Below are 20,191 nucleotides of genomic sequence, written 5' to 3'. Positions count from 1 at the left end.
GTGCTTCTCCTCAATGCCCAGTGTGATTCTCCCTCTTAATCCCCTCATTTGTGTTTGTTTATTGCACATTTGCCATCACAGGGAGCAATTTTACTTAACTCCTCCTGTGAATACCAGGATGGAAAACATCTGACATTCTCTCTTCAGCTGCCAAGAACGCTGGGGACAAGTCGGGCGGGGGGGGGGGGTTTAAGGCTTCGAATTTTAGTGCGTCACATGCTTCTGTTGTTGGCGATCGCAAGGGTTTGCTGGGATCTTCCTCCCTCGCTGTTCCCCTGCTCTCTCACCTCCCATAGCATCACTTTCTTTTCATTTCCTTTCTTTTTTATATATATAGTACTGTTTTCAAAGATTGGAGACGCAGGCCCAGCTATTCGAGGCCTGACCTTTGCCCTCCCTAGGGCCGTCGCCCCAGCAACAGGAGCCTTGTACATCTTGGAAAAGAAGGAGCAGGGGAAGGGAGGGGGTGGATAGGGAGAACAAGGTACAAGCAGAACTGACTGTCTCAGCTATGGGAGGAGCCTGAGCAGCGAGTCGTTGTCAAGACAAAACAGCTGTGGAAATGGTGGCTTAGAGAGAGAGAGAGAGAGAAAGAAAGACAAGACTGAGGGATTTAGGGGCTCTCTTTTCTTTCCTCTTCTCAAACCATGTGGTGCCTGCACTGTGCCTCTGAGAAGACCCAGTCCATGCTAAACGACAAGCTTTCGAGGTGGTAAGCTCAGACCTGCTGTCAGCCGACCGGAGAGGCCTCGAACTGTGTTCAGAGCCCGGCGCGGGACTCCAGATAATTGTTCTCCCGTCTGTTCCTTCATTCTTCTCGTAGTTTTTGAAAGCACCCTGTCACGGGCTGCCCCCCTCACCCTGAAGCCCATTTCTGGTTCTATCACAAGCCCTGCTCCATCTCTATCTGTCTATTAATCTCTCTCCCTCTATCTCTCTCTCGATATGTCTCTCTGTCTATCTGTCTCTGTCATTCTCTCTGTCAGTCTTTCTCGCTCTTGCAGTGTCTCTGTGTCTGTGTCTCTTTCTCTCGCTGTCTCTCTCTGTGTCTGTGTCTCTGTCTGTCTCTCTCCCTCGCTCTTTGTCTCTCTCTTTCTTTCCCTCTCCCTCTCTGTGTCTCCATCTCTCTCTCTGTCTCTCTCGCTCTTGCAGTGTCTCTGTGTCTGTGTCTCTCTTTCTCTCGCTGTCTCTCTCTGTGTCTGTGTCTCTGTCTGTCTCTCTCCCTCGCTCTTTGTCTCTCTCTTTCTTTCCCTCTCCCTCTCTGTGTCTCCATCTCTGTCTCTGTCTCTGTCTCTGTCTCTCTCTTTCTCCAAGCCTCTCCCTCTCTGCATCACCCTGCTTTTTCTTTCCCCCCCAGCCTTTATCCAGGCTGGTTTCCCTGCTTTTCCAATTTTAATCCTTCTGTTTTGTGCTCTGGGTTTTAACGGTTGGAAGGGAAATCTGAATGTTAAAATGTATTCCAATTGCCGAGGGTGTTTCCTCTTTTCCCCCCACCACCATCCCCCTGATTTACGTGCAGATGGAAATGTTTAAGTTGCTGTGGCAATCATATGATGGCCTTCAGATTTACTTTACAAATCCTGGCCGGCTCGGTGTGAACTGAGATGTGCCTGCATGTGGAGCCTGCAAATCGAGCTTTAAAAATATTCTCCCGCTTCCTCGCTTACCTCACTTACCTTCCTCCTGACAGCGAGCATAAGGCCCCAGCAATCACCCACATCTAAACAAGACCAGGCGCAATGCAGTCCCCGACTTCCTTCGCCCCACCATTGGCGGCTGTGCCTTCAGCCATCTAGGCCCTAAATTCTGGAATTTCCTCCCTAAACCTCTTCACCTCTCTCTCCTCCTTTAAGACGCTCCTTAAAACCGACCTCTTTGACCGAACTTTTGGTCACCTGTCCTAATATCTCCTTCTGTGGCTCAGTATCAGATTCTGTCTGATTTACGCTCCTGTGAAGCGCCTTGGGATGTTTTACTACAATAAAGGCGCTGTAAAAATGCAAGTTGTTGTTGTTGTTGAAGCTCCTGAATGGCTGCCACCGGAATGGCGAGCCATCACTGGCCGCCATTTTGTTTCTGGTCACAGGTGTGCCAAGCCCCCAGTACCTTACAGCGACATGTTCGGTGTATTGTCGGCCTGTGGTTTTCTATCCTCTTGAATTTGGTGTGGGGTGCGGTGGGGGAATGGGGAGGGGCTCGGATGGCCTGCATCTGCAAACTCAACATGATTCTGGGTGTGTTCTTTGAGCAACGGCACGATAGATCACGGGCGTGCTATCATTCCAATGGGGCTTCCGATGCTCTGAACCTGCCCCGTACATCCTCCTGTGTAAATCCTATCATGGCCTCACCCTATAACCTCTCCCTCTTCCACCCCGAACTCTCCGTCCTCTGAATCTGACCTCTTGTGCAGCCCCCCACACCTCCCACCGCCCCACTACTGGCGGCCGTACCTTCAATCATCTAGGCCCCACACTCTGGAATTCCCTCCTTAAACCTCTCCGCCTCTCTCATCTCCCTCCCATTCTTCAAGGATGAGGGGCTTCTGTTATGTGGAGAGACTGGAGAAGCTGGGATTGTTCTCCTTGGAGCAGAGAAGATTAAGGGGAAATTTAATAGAGGTATTTGAAATTATGGAAGATTTTGAAAGAAACTGTTTCCACTGGCAGGAGAGTCGGTAACCAGAGCACACAAATTTAAGATAATTGGCAAAAGAACCAGAGAGGGAGATGAGGAGAAATTTTTTTATGCAGCGAGTTGTTATGATCTGGAATGCATTGCCTGAAAGGGCGGTGGAAGCAAATTCAATAGTAACTTTCAAAAGGGAATTGGATAGATACTTGAAGGGGAGAAAAAATGTGTAGGGCTACAGGGGAAGAGCAGTGGAGTTGGACTAATTGGATAGCTCATTCAAAGAGCTGGCACAGGTACGATGGGCCGAATGGCCTCCTGTGCTGTAAGATTCTATGATAAGATCCTCCTTAAAACCCACCTCAATGATCAGCTTTTAGTTACCCCTCTTAATATCTCCTTCTTTGGCTGGGGTCCATTTTCTTCCAATCCCGCCTCCATGAAGCACCTTGGGACATTTTTCTGAGTTAAAGATGCTGTATAAATGGAAGTTGTTCCTGTTAGTAGTTAACAGCTTACCATAGACTCATAAGAAGCTGCTGATACACATTTTTAGCATGATAATTAACACGGTGCATCTGTCATACTGAGTAGGGACGTTTTGGAAACAGAGGCAACCGTAGGAATCAGAGGAGGGATGGGGGAGGGTGGGAAGTAGGAAGATGGAGGAGAGGGCGAGAATCAAGGAGATAGAGGGGATGGAGAGAATCAAGGGGATGGAAGGGAGAGCAGGATCAGGGAGATAGAGGGGAGGGCGGGAATCAGGGAGATAGAGGGAAGGGTGGGAATCAGGAAGATAGAGGGAAGGGTGGGAATCAGGGAGTTAGAGGGAAGGGTGGGAATCAGGGAGATGGGGGGTGGTGGGAATCAGGGAGGTAGAGGGGAGGGCGTGAATCAGGAAGATCGAGGGGAGGGCGGGAATCAGCGAGATAGAGGGGAGGGCGGGAATCAGGAAGATCGAGGGGAGGGCGGGAATCAGCGAGATAGAGGGGAGGGCGGGAATCAGGAAGATAGAGGGGAGGGCGGGAATCAGCGAGATAGAGGGGAGGGCGGGAATCAGGAAGATAGAGGGGGGGTGGGAATCAGGAAGATCGAGGGGAGGGCGGGAATCAGGGAGATAGAGGGGGGGTGGGAATCAGGGAGATAGAGGGGAGGGCGTGAATCAGGAAGATCGAGGGGAGGGCGGGAATCAGGGAGATGGAGGGGGTGGGAATCAGGGAGATAGAGGGGAGGGCGGCAAACAGGGAGATAGAGGGGAGGGCAGGAAACAGGGAGACAGAGGGGAGGGCGGGAATCAGGGAGATAGAGGGGAGGGCGTGAATCAGGAAGATCGAGGGGAGGGCGGGAATCAGGGAGATGGGGGGGTGGGAATCAGGGAGATAGAGGGGAGGGCGGGAAACAGGAAGATCGAGGGGAGGGCGTGAATCAGGAAGATCGAGGGGAGGGCGGGAATCAGGGAGATGGGGGGGGTGGGAATCAGGAAGATAGAGGGGAGGGCGGCAAACAGGGAGATAGAGGGGAGGGCAGGAAACAGGGAGACAGAGGGGAGGGCGGGAAACAGGGTGATAGAGGGGAGGGCGGGAATCACCGAGATGGAGGAGAGGGCATGAATCAGGAAGATCGAGGGGAGGGCTGGAATCAGGGAAATAGAAGGGGAGGGCGTGAATCAGGAAGATAGCAGGGAGGGCAAGAATCAGGAGGTAGTAGGGTCGGGGTGGGAATCACGGTGGAGAGATATAGAGAGCACGGAGTGAGCCGGGAATGTATGAAATGGGGAGTTGAGTGGGGAATGTGTGGATCGGGGAGTGAGTGGGAAATGTATGGAATGGAGAGAGAGTGGAGAAAGTATGGAACAGGGAATGAGTGTGGAACGTATGTAATGGGGAGTGAGTGGGGAATGTATGAAACGGGGAGTGAGTGGGGAATGTATGGAACGTGGAGTGAGTGGGGAATGTATGGAATGGAGAGTGAGTGGGGAATGTATGGAATGGAGAGTGAGTGGGGAATGTGTGTAATGGGGAGTGAGTGGGGAATGTATGGAACGTGGAGTGAGTGGGGAATGTATGAAACGGGGAGTGAGTGGGGAATGCATGGAATGGAGAGTGAGTGGGGAATGTGTGTAATGGGGAGTGAGTGGGGAATGTATGGAACGTGGAGTGAGTGGGGAACGTATGGAACGTGGAGTGAGTGGGGAATGTATGGAATGGAGAGTGAGTGGGGAATGTGTGTAATGGGGAGTGAGTGGGGAATGTATGGAATGGGGGTTGAGTCGGGAATGTATGGATTGGGGAGTGATTGGGGAACATATGGAACAGCGAGTGAGTCAGGAACAGATGCAACGGGGAATGAGTGGGGAACGTGTGGAACTGGAAGTGAGTGGGGAACATATGGAACAGCGAGTGAGTCAGGAACAGATGCAACGGGGAATGAGTAGGGAACATATGGAACGGTGAGTGAGTGGGGAATGTATGGATCGGGGAGTGAGTGGAAAACGTATGGATCGGGGAGTGAGTGGAAAACGTATGGATCGGGGAGTGAGTGGGGAATGTATGGATCGGGGAGTGAGTGGGGAATGAATGGGATGGGGAGCGAGTGGGGAATGTAAGCTGCTGTTATCAGAGAGAACTGAACTTGTTGCGAGGAGCTGCACCTCGGCATAACCTGGGTCAGCTGCTCTTTCGCAAACCAGGAGGAGGACAGGCCTGTCAGGAGCAGAGCAGGGATTGGCTGTAGAAGCCTGTCTGTTCGCAGCTGGGCTGCTCTCTGCTGATTGATGGATTTTTAGGGAGGTACCTGACTGGGATGTTTGTTTTTTTGCTCTTTAGTGGAACTTGGATCTCAATCAGACACAGACCTTCCTCAATCCCCGGGTCTCAAGGGGAATAACCATTAGCCTTTCCCTGCGTCCGTCTGATACCGTTGCCTTCATGGCGCGATTAAGTATGCCATCATTTAGCTCGGCTATGGAGAGGGCTGCCAGCCTGGGTCGTATGAGAAGAACACGGAAGGCAAAAGCAACAAGCACGGCCTTGCTGTACACGTAGGTGAAGGAGGAGGCTGTGCTGGGTATGGTGTGCTGTGTGCTCTGTCGGTGGCTGTGGAATGCTGTGTATTTGCTGCCTGCAGGAGAGGGAGCAATGTGGGCCTTTGCTGTACGTCAGAGAGAGGCAGTCAGGGAGAAATGTGTGCACAGAGTGAGGCAGAGAGAGAAAAAAAATCAGGAAAACAGTGAGACCCAGAGAGAGAGGGAAACAGAGAGTCAGACACGGAGAGAGAGAAAAACAATGTAATTGAGGCGGAAAGGGAGATAAGAGCGAAAGAATCAGGAAAACAGTGAAACACAGAAAGAAAAATAGAGAGAATTATAAATGCAGAAATGAGACACAGGAGAGAGAGAGAGTAACAGAGAGTTTGAGGCAGAGAGAGAGAAAGAATCAGAAAAACAGAGTGAAGCACGGGGAGAGATAAACAGACCGAAATATATACATAGAAAGAAAGAGCAAAGTAGTGAGACAGAAAGAGATTTACACGGACGGACAGATACAAAGCAGATAAAGTGAGGAATAGAAATAGAGAAAAGCAGTGGGATTGTCAGAAAAACAGAGAATGTAGTGAGACGCAATCGGAACACAAGGAGAGAGGGAAACGTAGTGAGGGAGCCAGAGGGAGATTCTGTATTGTTGGCAATCTTGCTGTATCGAATTTCCATCCTGCAAGCACGGAAGTGTAATGTGTTAATACTGCGAGATATAAAGTCTGTGTTATCAGGCTCCTTACTGGGGTGAGTGCTGACTGGTACTGGCCGTCACAATCTCAGTGTGTCCTGCAGATGTTGCTCCGTAGCACAGTGAGCCGGTGACGGAGGAGCCGACATCTCCTACCGTCTCGTGACCCTGACTGACACCGTGGTCTGAGTGAGTCGCACGTGCCTCCCGTAGGAAAAGAACTCACGCGCGAGCAGCACCGTGCACCTGAAGCGGCGCAAACACGGCGGTCACGCTGATCGATCGTTTGAAAGATCGATGACTGCACGACCCTGTTCTGAGACAAATTGGTGAATGGGCACGTTGGGTTGCGCGGGGGGAGGGCGGTGGGGGGGTGGTGGAAGCTCTGTCCTGTCAAGTCCAGCACTCACCATTCGTAACTGGCCACAAGTGAACAGCAGAAAGTGAGATCAAAGCCAAACATACCCATGAGGGTTGGCAACCAGAGGATGCAGATTTAAGGCGATTGGCAAAAGAACCAGGCGGGAGATGAGGAGAAGTTTTTATTATGCTGCGAGTTGTTATGATCTGGAATGTGCTGCCCGTAACTTTTGAAAGGGAATTGGAAAATACATGGAGGGGAGAAATGTGCAGGGCTGTGGGGAAAGAGCAAAGCAGTGGGACTAATTGGATAGCTCTTTCAAAGAGCCCGCACAGACACGATGGGCCAAATGGCCTCCTTCTGTGCTGTAAGATTCAATGAACCTTTAGGCCGACAACTCAACCACCACCAGCCGATTTTAAAATCTAGATTTAATCTACCTGTACCTTTCTTTTTAAATAAATAAATGAGTGTTTTAAAAATGTTTTTTAAATGTCTTTGATTTTACGATTTAAAAATGATTTTGTGGGTGCCGAAGAATGCTGGCCCCAAGGCTTTAGAGGTTGGAATGGTAATGGGCCCAGGGCTTTAGAGGTTAGCGTGGTAACGGGCCCAGGGCTTTAGAAGTTGGCACAGAAACAAGCCCAGGATGGAGATGAAAGGCCCAAAGTGAGGGCCAGCTCCTGTCTCATGTTGGGCTGGACAGTTCCATTTTTGGAGGTGGGGGGATGACTTGAAATTTTTATAATGTATAACCTGGACTCTGAAAGCTCAAAGTCCATTTGTTTGCCCCCCATTTATTTCTGCATGCCTTGATGTGGAGACGTTCATTTAGTCATTTAGTTGTCCAGTGAATTTATATGGTCAGGAAGAACCAGCAGGAAATGACTGGCTTTCTTTGTTTTTTTTTCTAAACTGATGAGAGCAGAAGTTATGGTAAATCTTTATAAATCACTGGTTAGACCTCAGCTATAATACTGTGTACACTTCTGAGCACCACACTTTAGAAAGGATGTCAAGGCCTTAGAAGGGGTGCAGAGGAGATTGACCAGAATGGTTCAGGGATGAGGGACTTCAGTTATGTGGAGAGACTGGAGAAGCTGGGGTTGTTCTCCTTAGAGCAGAGAAGGTTAAGGGGAGATTTAATAAAGGTGTTCAAAATTATGAGGAGTTTTGATAGAGTAGGTGAAAGAAACTATTCCCACTGGCAGGAAGGTCGGTAACCAGAGGACACAGATTGAAGATAATTGGCAAAAAAAACCAAGGGGGGAGATGAGGAGAAATTTTTTTACTCAGTGAGTTATTATGATCTGGAATCCACTGCCTGAAAGGATGGTGGAAGTAGATTCAATAGTAACTTTCAAAAGAGAATTGGATATATACTTAAAAAGGAAAAAATTGCAGGGCTATGGGGAAAGAGCAGGGCAGTGGGACTAATTGGATAGCTCTTTTAAAGAGCTGACACAGGCATGATGGGCCGAATTACCTCCTTATTTGCTGTATGATTCTATGAGAGAGAGAGATGTCTGCATTGTAAAGGATGTGTGCCAGATTTTCACATACGCAGCTATAGATAGATTAAGAAACCTAGGTGAAAGCCTTAGGCTTTGGGAATTGGATAAATATTTGAAAGGAAAATATTTACAGGGCTATGGGGAAACAGCAGGGGAATGGGACTAATTGGATAGCTCTTTTTAAAAACCCGGCACAGGTATGATGGGCCGAATGGCCTCCTGTAATGTACCTGCTATGACTGTGACACTATGACCTAGAGTGCGGGACACCACCAAGTGTGAGAGAAATTTTTAAAATTAGTTCTCGGGATGTGGGCTTCACTGCCAAGCCCGTCCCTAGTTGCCCCTTGAGAAGGTGGTGGTGGGCCTTCTTGAACCGCTGCAGTCCCGTGTGGCGAAGGTGCTCCCACAGTGCTATTAGGGATGGAGTTCCAGGATTTTGACCCAGTGACGATGAAGGGACGCCGATATATGCCCAAGGATATAGAGGCACAGGAGAAGGTGCAAAAAAGATTTACAAGTATGATACCAGAACTGAGGGGTTATACCTATCAGGAAAGATTGACTAGGCCGTGGATCTTTTCTCTAGAAAAGAGAAGGTTGACGCGTGTCCTGACAGAGGTCTTTAAAATTATGAAGGGGTTTGATAGGGTGGACGTAGAGAAGATGTTTCCACTTGTGGAGGAGACCAAAACTAGGAGCCATAAATACAAGGTAGTCACTAAAATCCAATAGGGAATTCAGGAGAAAGGGTGGTGAGAATGTGGAATTCGCTACCACATGGAGCGGTTGAGGCGAATAGCATAGATGCATTTAAGGGGAAGCTAGATAAACACATGAGGGAGAAAGGAATAGAAGGTTATGTTGATAGGGTGAGATAAAGTAGGGTGGGAGGAGGCTCGTGTGGAGCATAAACACCGGCATGGACCTGTTGGGCCGAACGACCTGTTTCTGTGCTGTATATTCTATGTAATTCTATGTAAGTCGGGATGGTGTGTGTGTGACTTGGAGGGGATCTTGGAGGTGATGGTGTTCCTGTGCATCTGCCGCCCTTGTCCTTCTGGGTGGTGGAGGTCGTGGGTTTCGGAGGTGCTGTTGAAGAAGTCTCGGTGAGTTGCTGCAGGGCATCCTGCAGACAGTACATGCTGTAGCCACGGTGAACCGGTGGTGGAGGGAGGGATGGCAGGTTTGGGTTTTTAATCCTGTAGATTGTAAAAGAAAGACTGAGAGAAGAGTGCAAGGAGTGTTCTGCAGATTAATCAGAGTGGATGTGTTGCAGCTTTTCTCCTTTACCTTCCGCTTTGCCGGTTTCTACAGGTTAGTGAGCACAGGAATAGGCGGAGTTTATATTGTGTACATTGTTGGTTTTACATTCCTGGCATCTTTTACAATGTTCTGAGAAACGTGTGTGCATTTCTTTAATATATCACTGCATTTCTCAATACTTGTGGGCTGGGACTTTTGCAACTTACTCTGACTTTACTGACCGGTACAGTCCACAGTGTCAGCCAAGGAGTGTGATGGAGGGAAAGAAAGAAATATTTGCATTTCTATAGCGCTTTTCATGACTTTAGATCATCCCAAGGTGCTTTACAGTCAATGAAGTACTTTTAAAGTATGGTCACTGTTATAATGTAGGAAACACAGGACCAATTTGCAGACAAGAAGGTCCCACAATCGGTGATGTGATAATCAGATAATGTTTTTTAGTGATGTTGGTTGAGGCGGAGCCAGTGAGGAGGAGGGGGTCATGACCTCCCCCTCAACCCACTGATTTTGAGGTTGGCCAACGCAGCTTTGGAGGACTGCCTCCATTCTACTCCCAGGGACCTCTGCCACCGTGTCTTCGGCCTCCAGGCGCGGCCTGCGACTCCGTGCGCTTCCCGGCTCAGCCTTCGGACCAGGTGTGCCAGCATTCCCCGCTTGGTCCCCCTCTCGAGTAGCAACCCCGGCCCCCCCCCCCCCACCACCACCCGTCTCGGCCAAACCTAGCTCCGCCACTGCTCCTAGCACGGACCAGGTATTGTAAGGCTCGGTTCTATGCTGGGCAACTGAGCCACTTGTACATCAGGCTTACCTCTCTCCTTTCCCCTGCTGTTTGGGGGCGGTCTCCCTGAAAGAAGGGGGGATGAGAAGCCTGAGCTGGTTTTGGCCCTAACCCCCTAAATTATAACAGTGATGACAGACATTTAGAAGGAATGTCAATGTTTCCCAGCACGTTCAGCTGACTGGAGTCATTGGGCAAGATAGAAATCTACCCCATCGGGTACAAACGGACATACAAAAATGACGGACTGGTCCATCCAGCCTGTCCCACACAATTGTGATGCCTACAGACACTCCCCACCACATCCAGAATCATGTCATCTTCTGGGAGAGGCAAAACAAAACTAGATAAAAATCCAGGCTAGAGGGGTGGAGGGCTGGAAAACTCCTCTCAGCTGGATGATGTTCATATGCGTATGTGAGAGAGAGAGAGAGAAAAATGCACAACGATGTTTTGGTTAAACCACACCAGTGGTTTGGTGAGGTGAGGTGAAGCTAGAGAGGGAGAGACGTCTGATTGACCAAGCTCAGCGATGCCACAAAATGGCCACCTCCAGCCTATGCTGGGGTCGCCAACCCTCCAAGGATTGTCCTGGAGCCTCCAGGAATTGAAGATTGGTTTCCAGAGCAAATCCCGGAGAAAAAAATATCAGCGGGACATCAAAATATGGTGCAGTTTTAAAATAAATTTCTTTGAACGCTTTCGCTTATTAGTTATATAAAAAAAATTGGAGATGGAAGAAAAAGGGCTGTTTGACTGAAGTTCAGAATCATCCAGTCGGGTAACAAAAGTCTGTTCGCTTCTCAATTAGCCATGGGAAGGCGGGTGCATCGTGAGGATGGACATGTTGGATGACCAACGGTGGAGACGGGGCAGTGGGAGACGGGAGGTCATGTGATGAAACCTCCAGGACTACGTACAACCAGAGTTGGCAACCCTACATAGAGCGAGTGACAGTTTTGAGAGGATAGGGGAACAATGGTGAATTTTTGGTTAGGATTAGAAAGGATATGGTTCTTCCCTTCAGTTTTTTTAAAAAAAAGACCTCCAAATGTTTACTAACTCCTCTTATTTCTTCCCCCCCACCCCCAGCGTGGAGGCCGACACACAGAGCAGCGAAACTGGCACTATTGTGGACAGCCCCTGCAGCCAGGCCCCTTACAGGTGCCACACCGACTTGAAGCAGGACCAGTTCGAGCCTCCTCCCCCGCCCATCAGGCCACATTGCACGGAGCTCCAGTGGGCCCAGAGAGCAAGGCACCAGCCTGCCAGCTTAGCTCTACGCAAGCAGGAAGAAGAAGACGCCAGTAAACGACCCAAGTCCCTCTCCGAGAGCTATGAGCTATCCACAGACCTGCAAGATAAGAAGGTGCGAGATTTTATTAGACTATTTAATAATGAGGTTGTTGGGGCCTTGTCAGACCTGTCAGCCTTTATTTGGAGTTTCATGGAACTAGCCTCCTCCCAATCTACTTCATCTCACCTAATCTGCATAACCTTCCATTCCCCTTCTCCTTCATGTATGCATTAAGCCTCCCCTTAAATGCATCAATGCTCTCTGCTCCAACCACTCCATGTGGCAGCGAGTTCCACATTCTCACCACTCTTTGGGTAAAGAACTTTCTCCTAATTCTTTTCTTTGATCTGTTAATGGCTATCTTATATTTATACCCCCCTTGTTCTGGACTCACTCACAAGTGGAAGCAGTTAACTCCAAACCCCTTCATCATTTTAAAGACCTCTATCAGGTTTCCTCTTTGTCTTCTCTTTTCCAGAGAAAAGAGGCCCAACCTGCTCAATCTTTCCTGATAGTACCAGCCTCTCAATTCTGGTAATGTCCTTGTAAATCTTTCCTGCATTTTCTCCAGTGCTTCAATATCTAAGTTTGGGTTTCACTAAACCAACACTGGGTTCAAGTGAAATTTGGGCTGGCAACTTCCCCTAAATCACTGGGAGGGGAGGAAGCGAGAGAGGGAGATAGTCCTGTTTGACCTAGTTCAGTGATGTTGTCACCTTCTGACCCGATATCCTCTCCATCACTAAGACCACCTCCATCCACCTCCGTCTCCATACCTCAGCCCATCTGCTGCTGAAACCCTCATCCATGCTTTTGTTACCTTCAGACTTGACTTTTCCAATGCTCTCCTGGGCGGCCTCCCATCTTCCGCCCTCTGTAAACTTGAGCTCACCCAAAACTCTGCTGCCCGTATCCTAACCGGACCAAGTCCCATTCACCCATCACCCCTGTGGTCGCTGAACTACATTGGCTCCTGGTCCGGCAACGCCTCGAATTTAAAATTCTCATCCTTGCGTCCAAATCCCTCCATGACCCTCGTTCCCCCCTCCCTATCTCTGTAACCTCCTCCAGCCCTACAACTCTCCCAGATCTCTGCGCACCTCCAACTCTGGCCTCCCATGCATCTCCCCCACTTCCTTTGCTCCACCATCGGCGGCTGTGCCTTCAGCCGTCCAGGCCCTAAGTTCTGGAATTTCCTCCCTAGACCTCTCCGCCTCTTCTCCTTTAAGACCCTCCTCAAAACCTACCTCTTTGACCAAGCTTTTGGTCACCTGTTCTAATGTCTCATTCTTCAGCTCGGTGTCAAATTTTTTTCATCTGATTTACGTTCCTGTGAAGCACCTTGGGTTGTTTTCCGATGGTAAAAGCGCAATACAAATGCAAGTTGTTGTTGTCGTGAGGGTCTCACAAAATGGCCGCCAGAGAGCCAGTTGGGTGAATGCACCTACCGATGCAATAGTGAGCCGTACAGACTGGGACTGTCATAGGTTGGATTGCTGACTTCCTCATCTCAGCCGGGGGCATCCGAAGAGCCATACTGTTAGCCTCAGTAGCCCCCTAGGGCAGGAAGGGGGCAATAAAATACCCGCCAGGATTCCTGCCTCTGGCCGGGCGCTCACCATCTGAGCGCAACGTTTGAGGAATGGCCGTTGTCAGGGGGCAGTCAGTGCCCTCCGTGCCGGGTGTTGCGTTACAGCCTTTAATATCCCGCATCCATAGCCAGAAACTACCGTCTGGGATTTTAGCCAACGGGCACTCAGCCCGATCATATTCCAGATAGACCGGCTAATGCCTGCGTTGAAACAGGATGGCATTAAGTGATGGTCCCATTAATATCGCAACTGGCAACTTCCAGGCATCCGTGATGGAGAATGCAAGGGAGTTAGTGCTAAATGGGAGGTGGGCACAATGTCAAGGATGACAGTTCCTTCCTCTCCCTTCACCCCCCCGTGAAAGGGGGCCATCGCAACTGAGGCCCCATTCCCTGTCCTTGCCCCAAGTCATCGCATCGATCGATAGCGATTGGTGGCGGGATCCCCGGTTGATTCCATCCCCTCGACAACCCAGATGCTCTGAGTCCAACTGCAAAGAAAGAACTTGCATTTCTTTAGCGCCTTTCACGACCTTTACAACCAATGACTACACTTCAAAAGTACTTCATTGGTTGTAAAGGTCGTGAAAGGCGCTAAAGAAATGCAAGGAAGTACTTTTGAAGTGTAGGAAACGCGGCAGCGAAGTAGCGCACAGCAAGATCCCACAAACAGCAATGCGATAATGACCAACTAATCTGGTTTATTGATGTTGGTTGAACGATAAATATTGGCCCAGGACACCAGGAAGAACTCCCCATCTCTTCTTCCATTAATGGTCGTGGGATCTTTTGGGTCGACCTGAGAGGGCAGGAAGTGTCAGCCTGGATTGTGTGCTCAAGTCTCTGGAGTGGGGCCTCGAACCCTCAACCTTCTGACTCAGAGGTGCGAGTGAGACTGAATGAACACGTCAACCATGGCCCAGGGCTGAGATCAATGTACTTGTCAAACCTACGCCCTCAATGGCCTCAATGACTCAGCAACCAGGGAAGTTAGGCACTAAACGTCAATGTGTTGCCAAAGCAAAGGATTTCAAAATGACCCTTTTCCAGTTGGGCAATGACGAGAGAAAGATCAATCTCGTTTCCTGCTGCCTGGAACATCCCTCACCTCTCAGTGCCCTGTAAGGGAGGGAGTGCGCGTGGCCAAGCTCACCTAAGTCCGAGAGGAACGAGCTTAAAGGCTAGACTCAATGCCCAACTTAACTCCACCATGGGTTCCAGCCACCTCCATCTGCACCAGGCGTTGCACCAAAAGACCTGGTGGGAGGGTTGGGTGTCATAGGCCATTCAGCCTCTCGGGAATGTTCCGCCTTTCAATTAGATTATGGCTGATCTGTACCTCAACTCTATTTACTCACCTTAGCTCCAGATCCCTCGACACCCTTACACGACAAAAATCTACCGATCTCAGTCTTGAAAGCTCCACTTGACCCCCAAAGCCCACAGCCTTTTGAGGGAGAGAGTTCCAGATTTCCACTACCCTTCGTGTGAAAAATTGCTTCCTGATATCTCTCCTAAATGGCCTAGTTCTAATTTTAAGATATGCCCTCTTGCTCTGGACCACCAGAGGAAATAGTTTTTCTCTATCTACCCTATCAAATCCCTTTTATCATTTTAAACACCTCGATTTGATCACCCCGTAATCTTCTATACTCAAGCGAATACAAGCCTAGTCTATGCAACCTGTCCTCATAATAGCCCCGGTATCATTCTGGTGAATCTGCGCTGCACTCCTTCCAGGGGCTTCCTGAGGTGCGGTGCCCAGAACTGAATGCAGGACAGCATGTGGTTGCGGGAGTCTTTATTTTCGGGACCAATTTGTAATCTTATAGGGTGAAACTTCGGAGCCCAGCAGAGAGCGCTCAATGGTCTAAACTCGAGGGAATAGAAGTCAGGTTTCTGTGACCTGCGCTCGTAATTTAACCCTTTGCGGACCCCGGTCTCATTCTGGCCCTTCTTTCTCTCCCTTTCTCGCCCAGGTGGAGATGCTGGAGCGGAAATACGGAGGGTACTTTCTGAGCAGACGTGCCGCGCGAACGATCCAGACGGCCTATCGCCAGTACCGCATGAACAAGAACTTCGAGCGCCTGCGCAGCTCGCTGTCAGAGAGCCGCATGTCGCGGCGCATCGTGCTGTCCAACATGCGCATGCAGTACTCCTTCGAGGAATATGAGAAGGGCCACGGCACGTGCTTCGAGGCCAAGCAGCCGTCGGTGCGCTCGGACCAGACGGGCCTGGGCTCCCGCACTCACTCGGAGCGCAGCGACCAGTACGGCGGGGCGGAGATCGAGTCCACCACCGCCTCCAGCGACTTCACCACCGAGATCACCGAGCTGGAGGACGCCTTCTCCAAGCAGGTGCGCTCGCTGGCCGAGTCCATCGACGACGCCCTAGGCTGCCGCTCGGGGCTGCCACCTGGCACTGCCGGTGAAGGGGGCGACTCCTTCGACAGCCGGGGCGAGCCCAAGCGCATCAAGAACGAGGACTCCACCACCACCTACAGCGACGTCACGCTCTACATCGACGAGGCAGAGCTGCCGCACTCGGTGCCCGTCTCGCCCCTGTCGTCGGAGCGGGCGCCCAGCTCTGAGCAGGACCTCCACGGCAGCTTGGCCAACCAGGCCCAGGAGTACTGGACCACGGGCCACCGGGAGGAGGGCCGGGAGGCGGAGGGGAGCCGGCGGGGGGCGCCCTGCATGGAGTGCCGGGACTACCGGCGCCGGGCTGCCCACCTCCCCCTGCTGACCATCGAGCCCCCCAGCGACAGCTCGGTGGACATGAGCGACCGCTCGGACCGCGGCTCGCTCAACCGACAGCCGGTGTACGAGCAGGAGGTCCCCAGCCCGCAGCCAGCCCCTGTCCCGGTGCCCGTGCCCGTGCCAGTGCCGGTGCCCGTCCACCGGCCGCCCCCCCCGGCCCGCTCACCGCTGCCGGTCCGCCACCACGAGGCCCACCTGGCCAACAACAACGGCAACTCCAACCGCAACGGCAAGTCGGAGCCCGAGCTGTCGGACGGGGACAACGACAGCCTCAACAGCACCATCAACTCCAACGAGACCATCAACTGCAGCACCGGCTCCTCATCCCGCGACAGCCTGCGCGAGCAGACCCTCTGCAAGCAGACGTACCACAAGGAGACGCGGCACAGCTGGGATTCACCGGCCCTGAACAACGACGTGGTGCAGCGCCGGCAATACCGCATCGGGCTCAACCTCTTCAACAAGTACGTGCTGCCAGTTGGGGTTTTGGCTTTCCCTCCCAAGTCCGGTTTCCTGTCCTGTCCCTCGCGAGGCGCCGGCCTGGCAGGAGGGAGGGGCACTTGAGCTGCGGCGGGTCGTGCGTTTGCATCCGATGATTCTCCGCAGCTCGGGTCTGCTGGCTTGGCGGGCGGGGGGGGGTGGGGGGTGGTGGCATTGGTGGGCTATAGAAGAGCAAGTTTATGATACATTGAATTTACAGCACAGAAACAGACCATTTGGCCTGACAGCTGCGATGTGATCTTCAGCTCAGTGGAAGGTGCACTGCCCGGCTTTGGTACTGAGCCGTACAGGCCGGGGTAGTCCCAGGTTCCACTCCCCACCCCCCCCCCACAACCCTGGTCTGCCGAGTTAGCCAATCTCAACCAAGATTGCAAGGAGGAGCTACAGTTGCCTTCAGTACCCCTGGGCTAGAGGGGTGGGGGTGGGGAAAGAAACAGCCAGGCTCCCTGCTCCTGATCGCCATCCCCCCCTTGCCGAAAAGTGCATTTTGGGTAAGACTAGGATCGGGCTGTGCTGTGATGCCTGCTGTAGTCGAATGCCCCGCGTGTAAAGAATGGCCGCTGAGATTGGCCGCAGCATGTGGATCCGTCCAACGGCAAGGCGGGGAGAACATTGGAAAACCGGGAGTTGGAATGTATAAAATTCAGAGCCGCAGGCAGTCGTGAGGAAGGCTGAAGCTGCCGACTGATAGCAGGTACCCACGGCCTGTCATTACACTGTCAAACCCCACACTTAATTAATTATAAACCACGTAATTATCAAACGAATGACTCGACTGTCGCGGTGTGGGAGTGATGTGCTCGGTACGTGTTACAGGCTCTGCGATTAATTAATTGGCTAATTGAATATTCATAGTGTCTGTTCAAATGCTGTTTGAGAAAGCTGTCTGCCCCGCATTCATTATGCAAAACGGCATCCGATTCAGGAACGAGTATTCATCAATCCGACAGCAGAGGGGCTGAGGGGAGAGCTCTTTCAGAGAGGGGGCACAGGGCGATGGGCCGAATGGCCTCCTTCTGTGCTGTAAAATTCCATGATTCTAAACAGGTTGGGGTGACGCTATCCGAGGGATTTGGAATTGAGGACTCTGAGGCCAACCTGCTGCAGCAGAGAGAAGATAGTGGAGGCTAGCCAGGTGTGGGGGAGGCAATGGGAGAGCGAGACTCGGTGTGTGAGAGGAGGTGATTTGCTTCAGGTGGACTCGGTGAAGGGTGTGGGAGGGGAGGACACCAGCTCGGCTGGTTGAGAATGAGAAGCCCCCAGGGATGCTGGGGAGCGAGCGGAGGGCGCTGGGCGATGGGGGAGGTAGGGGAGGGGGGGCTGTATTATCACGCTCTGCAGCCTGAGTAGAACGGATCAACACTTTAAAATTTTTTCTTCCTTTCCCGATTCTCCCTAGGAAGCCGGAGAAGGGGATCCAGTACCTGATCGAGCGAGGCTTCGTTGCAGACACCCCGGTCGGAGTCGCCCGCTTCATCCTCGAGCGGAAAGGCCTCAGTCGCCAGATGATCGGAGAGTTCCTGGGCAACCGGCAGAAGCAGTTCAACAGGGACGTGCTGGAGTGAGTGTCAACCCTCTCATTCCCCCAAACCCCCCCTCCTCCACCTGTCACACCTCCCCACCTGTCACCCCCTCCTCTACCCGTCTCCCCCTACCCCATCCGTCACCCCTTCTCTACCCGTCGCCCCCTCCCCACCTGTCAACCCCTCCCCCACCCGTCTCCCCCTTCTCTACCCGTCACCCCTCCCCACCGTCACCCCTTCTTTACCCGTCACCCCCTTCTCTACCTGTCACCCCTTCTCTACCCGTCTCCCCCTACCCCACCCGTCACCCCCTTCTCTACCCGTCACCCCCTTCTCTACCCGTCACCCCCTTCTCTACCCGTCACCCCTTCTCTACCCGTCTCCCCCTACCCCACCCATCACCCCCTTCTCTACCCGTCACCCCTTCTCTACCCGTCACCCCTTCTCTACCCGTCTCCCCCTACCCCACCCGTCACCCCCTTCTCTACCCGTCACCCCCTCCCCACCCGTCAACCCCTCCTCTACCCGTCTCCCCCTCCCCCACCCGTCACCCCTTCTCTACCCATCACTCCCTCCCCTACACGTCATTCCCTCCCCATCCGTCAACCCCTCCCCTACCCGTCTCCCCCCCTCACCCGTCACCCCCTCCTGTACCCGTCCGCCCCTCCCCTACCCGTCACTCCTCCCCACCCATCACCTCCTCTACCCGTCACCCCTCCTTTTCCCGTCTCCCCCTCTCGCATTCGTCTCCCCCTCCCCCACCCATTCCCCCTTCCCCACCCGTACTCCCTCCCTCACGTGTTGCCTCCTCTCCCCCTCACATACCCCCTCCCCAACGCGTCTCCTCCTCTTCCTCACCCATCCCCCCCCCAACTCCACAGAGGGGCAGAGCACCATAAAGCAAAGGGAGAGATTTCAACTCCCCCCACCCCCTCAACCCCTGTGGGTAAATGTATCGCACCTGGCATGGGTACTGAGCCACCCGGAGCAGACAGGACTATGTGGTGCTCCTGTTGGGGGGGAGATGCAATTGGCCTCAGTGGGAGGGGGAGAGAACAAGCCAAGGTTCCTGTTCCTGATTACTATCCAGTTTCTCCAAGTATATGTGCGTGCATGCTTGTGTGCGTTCGTGTCTGCATGTCAGGCGAGCACACGGTCAGGCTCGGGCTTTGACGCCTCCCGTCTCAGCATCCATTCGGGTCAGAGGGAGGTGACGGTCGCCTGCGAAACCTGTCAGCGGCGCCTTCGGGGTAGGGGGGAGGAGATAATATGGAAAACTCCCCCCCCCCCCCCCCCCACCGTCCCCTGTGTGGATGAGCTAGCTAAGAAACCCGAATCACCTTTAACCTCTCTCTGCCTGCAGCTGTGTCGTGGACGAGATGGACTTCGGCGGGATGGAGCTGGACGAGGCCCTCCGCAAATTCCAGGCTCACATCCGCGTGCAAGGGGAGGCGCAGAAGGTGGAACGTCTGATCGAATCCTTCAGGTGGGCCACGGCGGGTGGCGACGAGTGTCCTTTCATCGAACCGGCGCGAGATCGGTGCCCGTAAACGCAAGGGACGTCATTTCTTTCCCCCTGGCCCATCCCTGCCCCCCTGCAAGGGTACAGCAGCCCTCGCTATAACAGATTGTTAGTGTTTTTTTCACACTGGCCAGGGAGTGGGGGCTCTGCGAGATGGTTTAAAGCGCCGTTCCCACTATATTACGCTGGGGCGCGTTTATCCTCGGGCTATGAGGAGAAGCTGTTGGAAATAATTACCCCCAGTGCTACCTCTCAGATGGTTCAGTGGATAAATGTACCACTCGGCGTGGGACTGATGCCCACACAGAGCAGGAAAGGCCCAGGCTCCATCCCCGACCTGTCCTGGGTTAGCTGATCCCAGCCAAGGAAGCAACAGGGGTGTGTCGAAAACTTAATTACCTATTATACACAATGCATTAACTCCAAACACTTATTTTCAGACAAATAAGAATTTATTAAAAGAAGCTTGTATACAAGGGAAGTGTACCTCAAACAATGGTTGAGGCTACGTCTTCCTCGAACAAAGAAAGGAGTTACCTTTTATACAGTTAATTCAGTAATGTCTGTTTATCATTGAATATGGGCGTACATGTTCACTCTCATTGGTTCAAGTGGTTAGTCAATCAAAAATAGGGAACCCACCCTCTATTCTCTCATGTCTGTCTCGTGGCCCCTCAACAGGGTCTGGGAGAATATGTTGCCTTAGCAACACTGCTCCTT

General features: G+C 52.2%; 1 protein-coding gene across 6 annotated transcripts in view; it reads left to right on the top strand.

The window, feature by feature from the left end:
* LOC137306816 (IQ motif and SEC7 domain-containing protein 1-like) overlaps window positions 1–20,191 on the top strand; it is a 98,646-nt gene that overhangs the window by 42,267 nt on the left and 36,188 nt on the right. For 2 of the 6 annotated variants that reach the window (XM_067976209.1, XM_067976214.1), the window contains exons 2-6: window positions 5,457–5,671; window positions 11,371–11,647; window positions 15,146–16,389; window positions 17,826–17,987; window positions 19,313–19,435. In XM_067976209.1, coding sequence (XP_067832310.1) covers window positions 5,559–5,671; window positions 11,371–11,647; window positions 15,146–16,389; window positions 17,826–17,987; window positions 19,313–19,435 — 1,919 coding nt within the window. In that variant the 5' untranslated portion in view covers window positions 5,457–5,558. Of the gene's footprint in view, window positions 1–322; window positions 713–5,456; window positions 5,672–6,197; window positions 6,413–11,370; window positions 11,648–15,145; window positions 16,390–17,825; window positions 17,988–19,312; window positions 19,436–20,191 lie in introns of those variants that run through there. The other 4 variants (XM_067976211.1, XM_067976213.1, XM_067976210.1 and 1 more) reach the window with 3 other exon arrangements.

Source organism: Heptranchias perlo, chromosome 45 (assembly GCF_035084215.1).
Source record: "Heptranchias perlo isolate sHepPer1 chromosome 45, sHepPer1.hap1, whole genome shotgun sequence".
Lineage (NCBI taxonomy): Eukaryota > Metazoa > Chordata > Chondrichthyes > Hexanchiformes > Hexanchidae > Heptranchias > Heptranchias perlo.
This window is presented reverse-complemented; position numbering and strand designations above follow the sequence as displayed.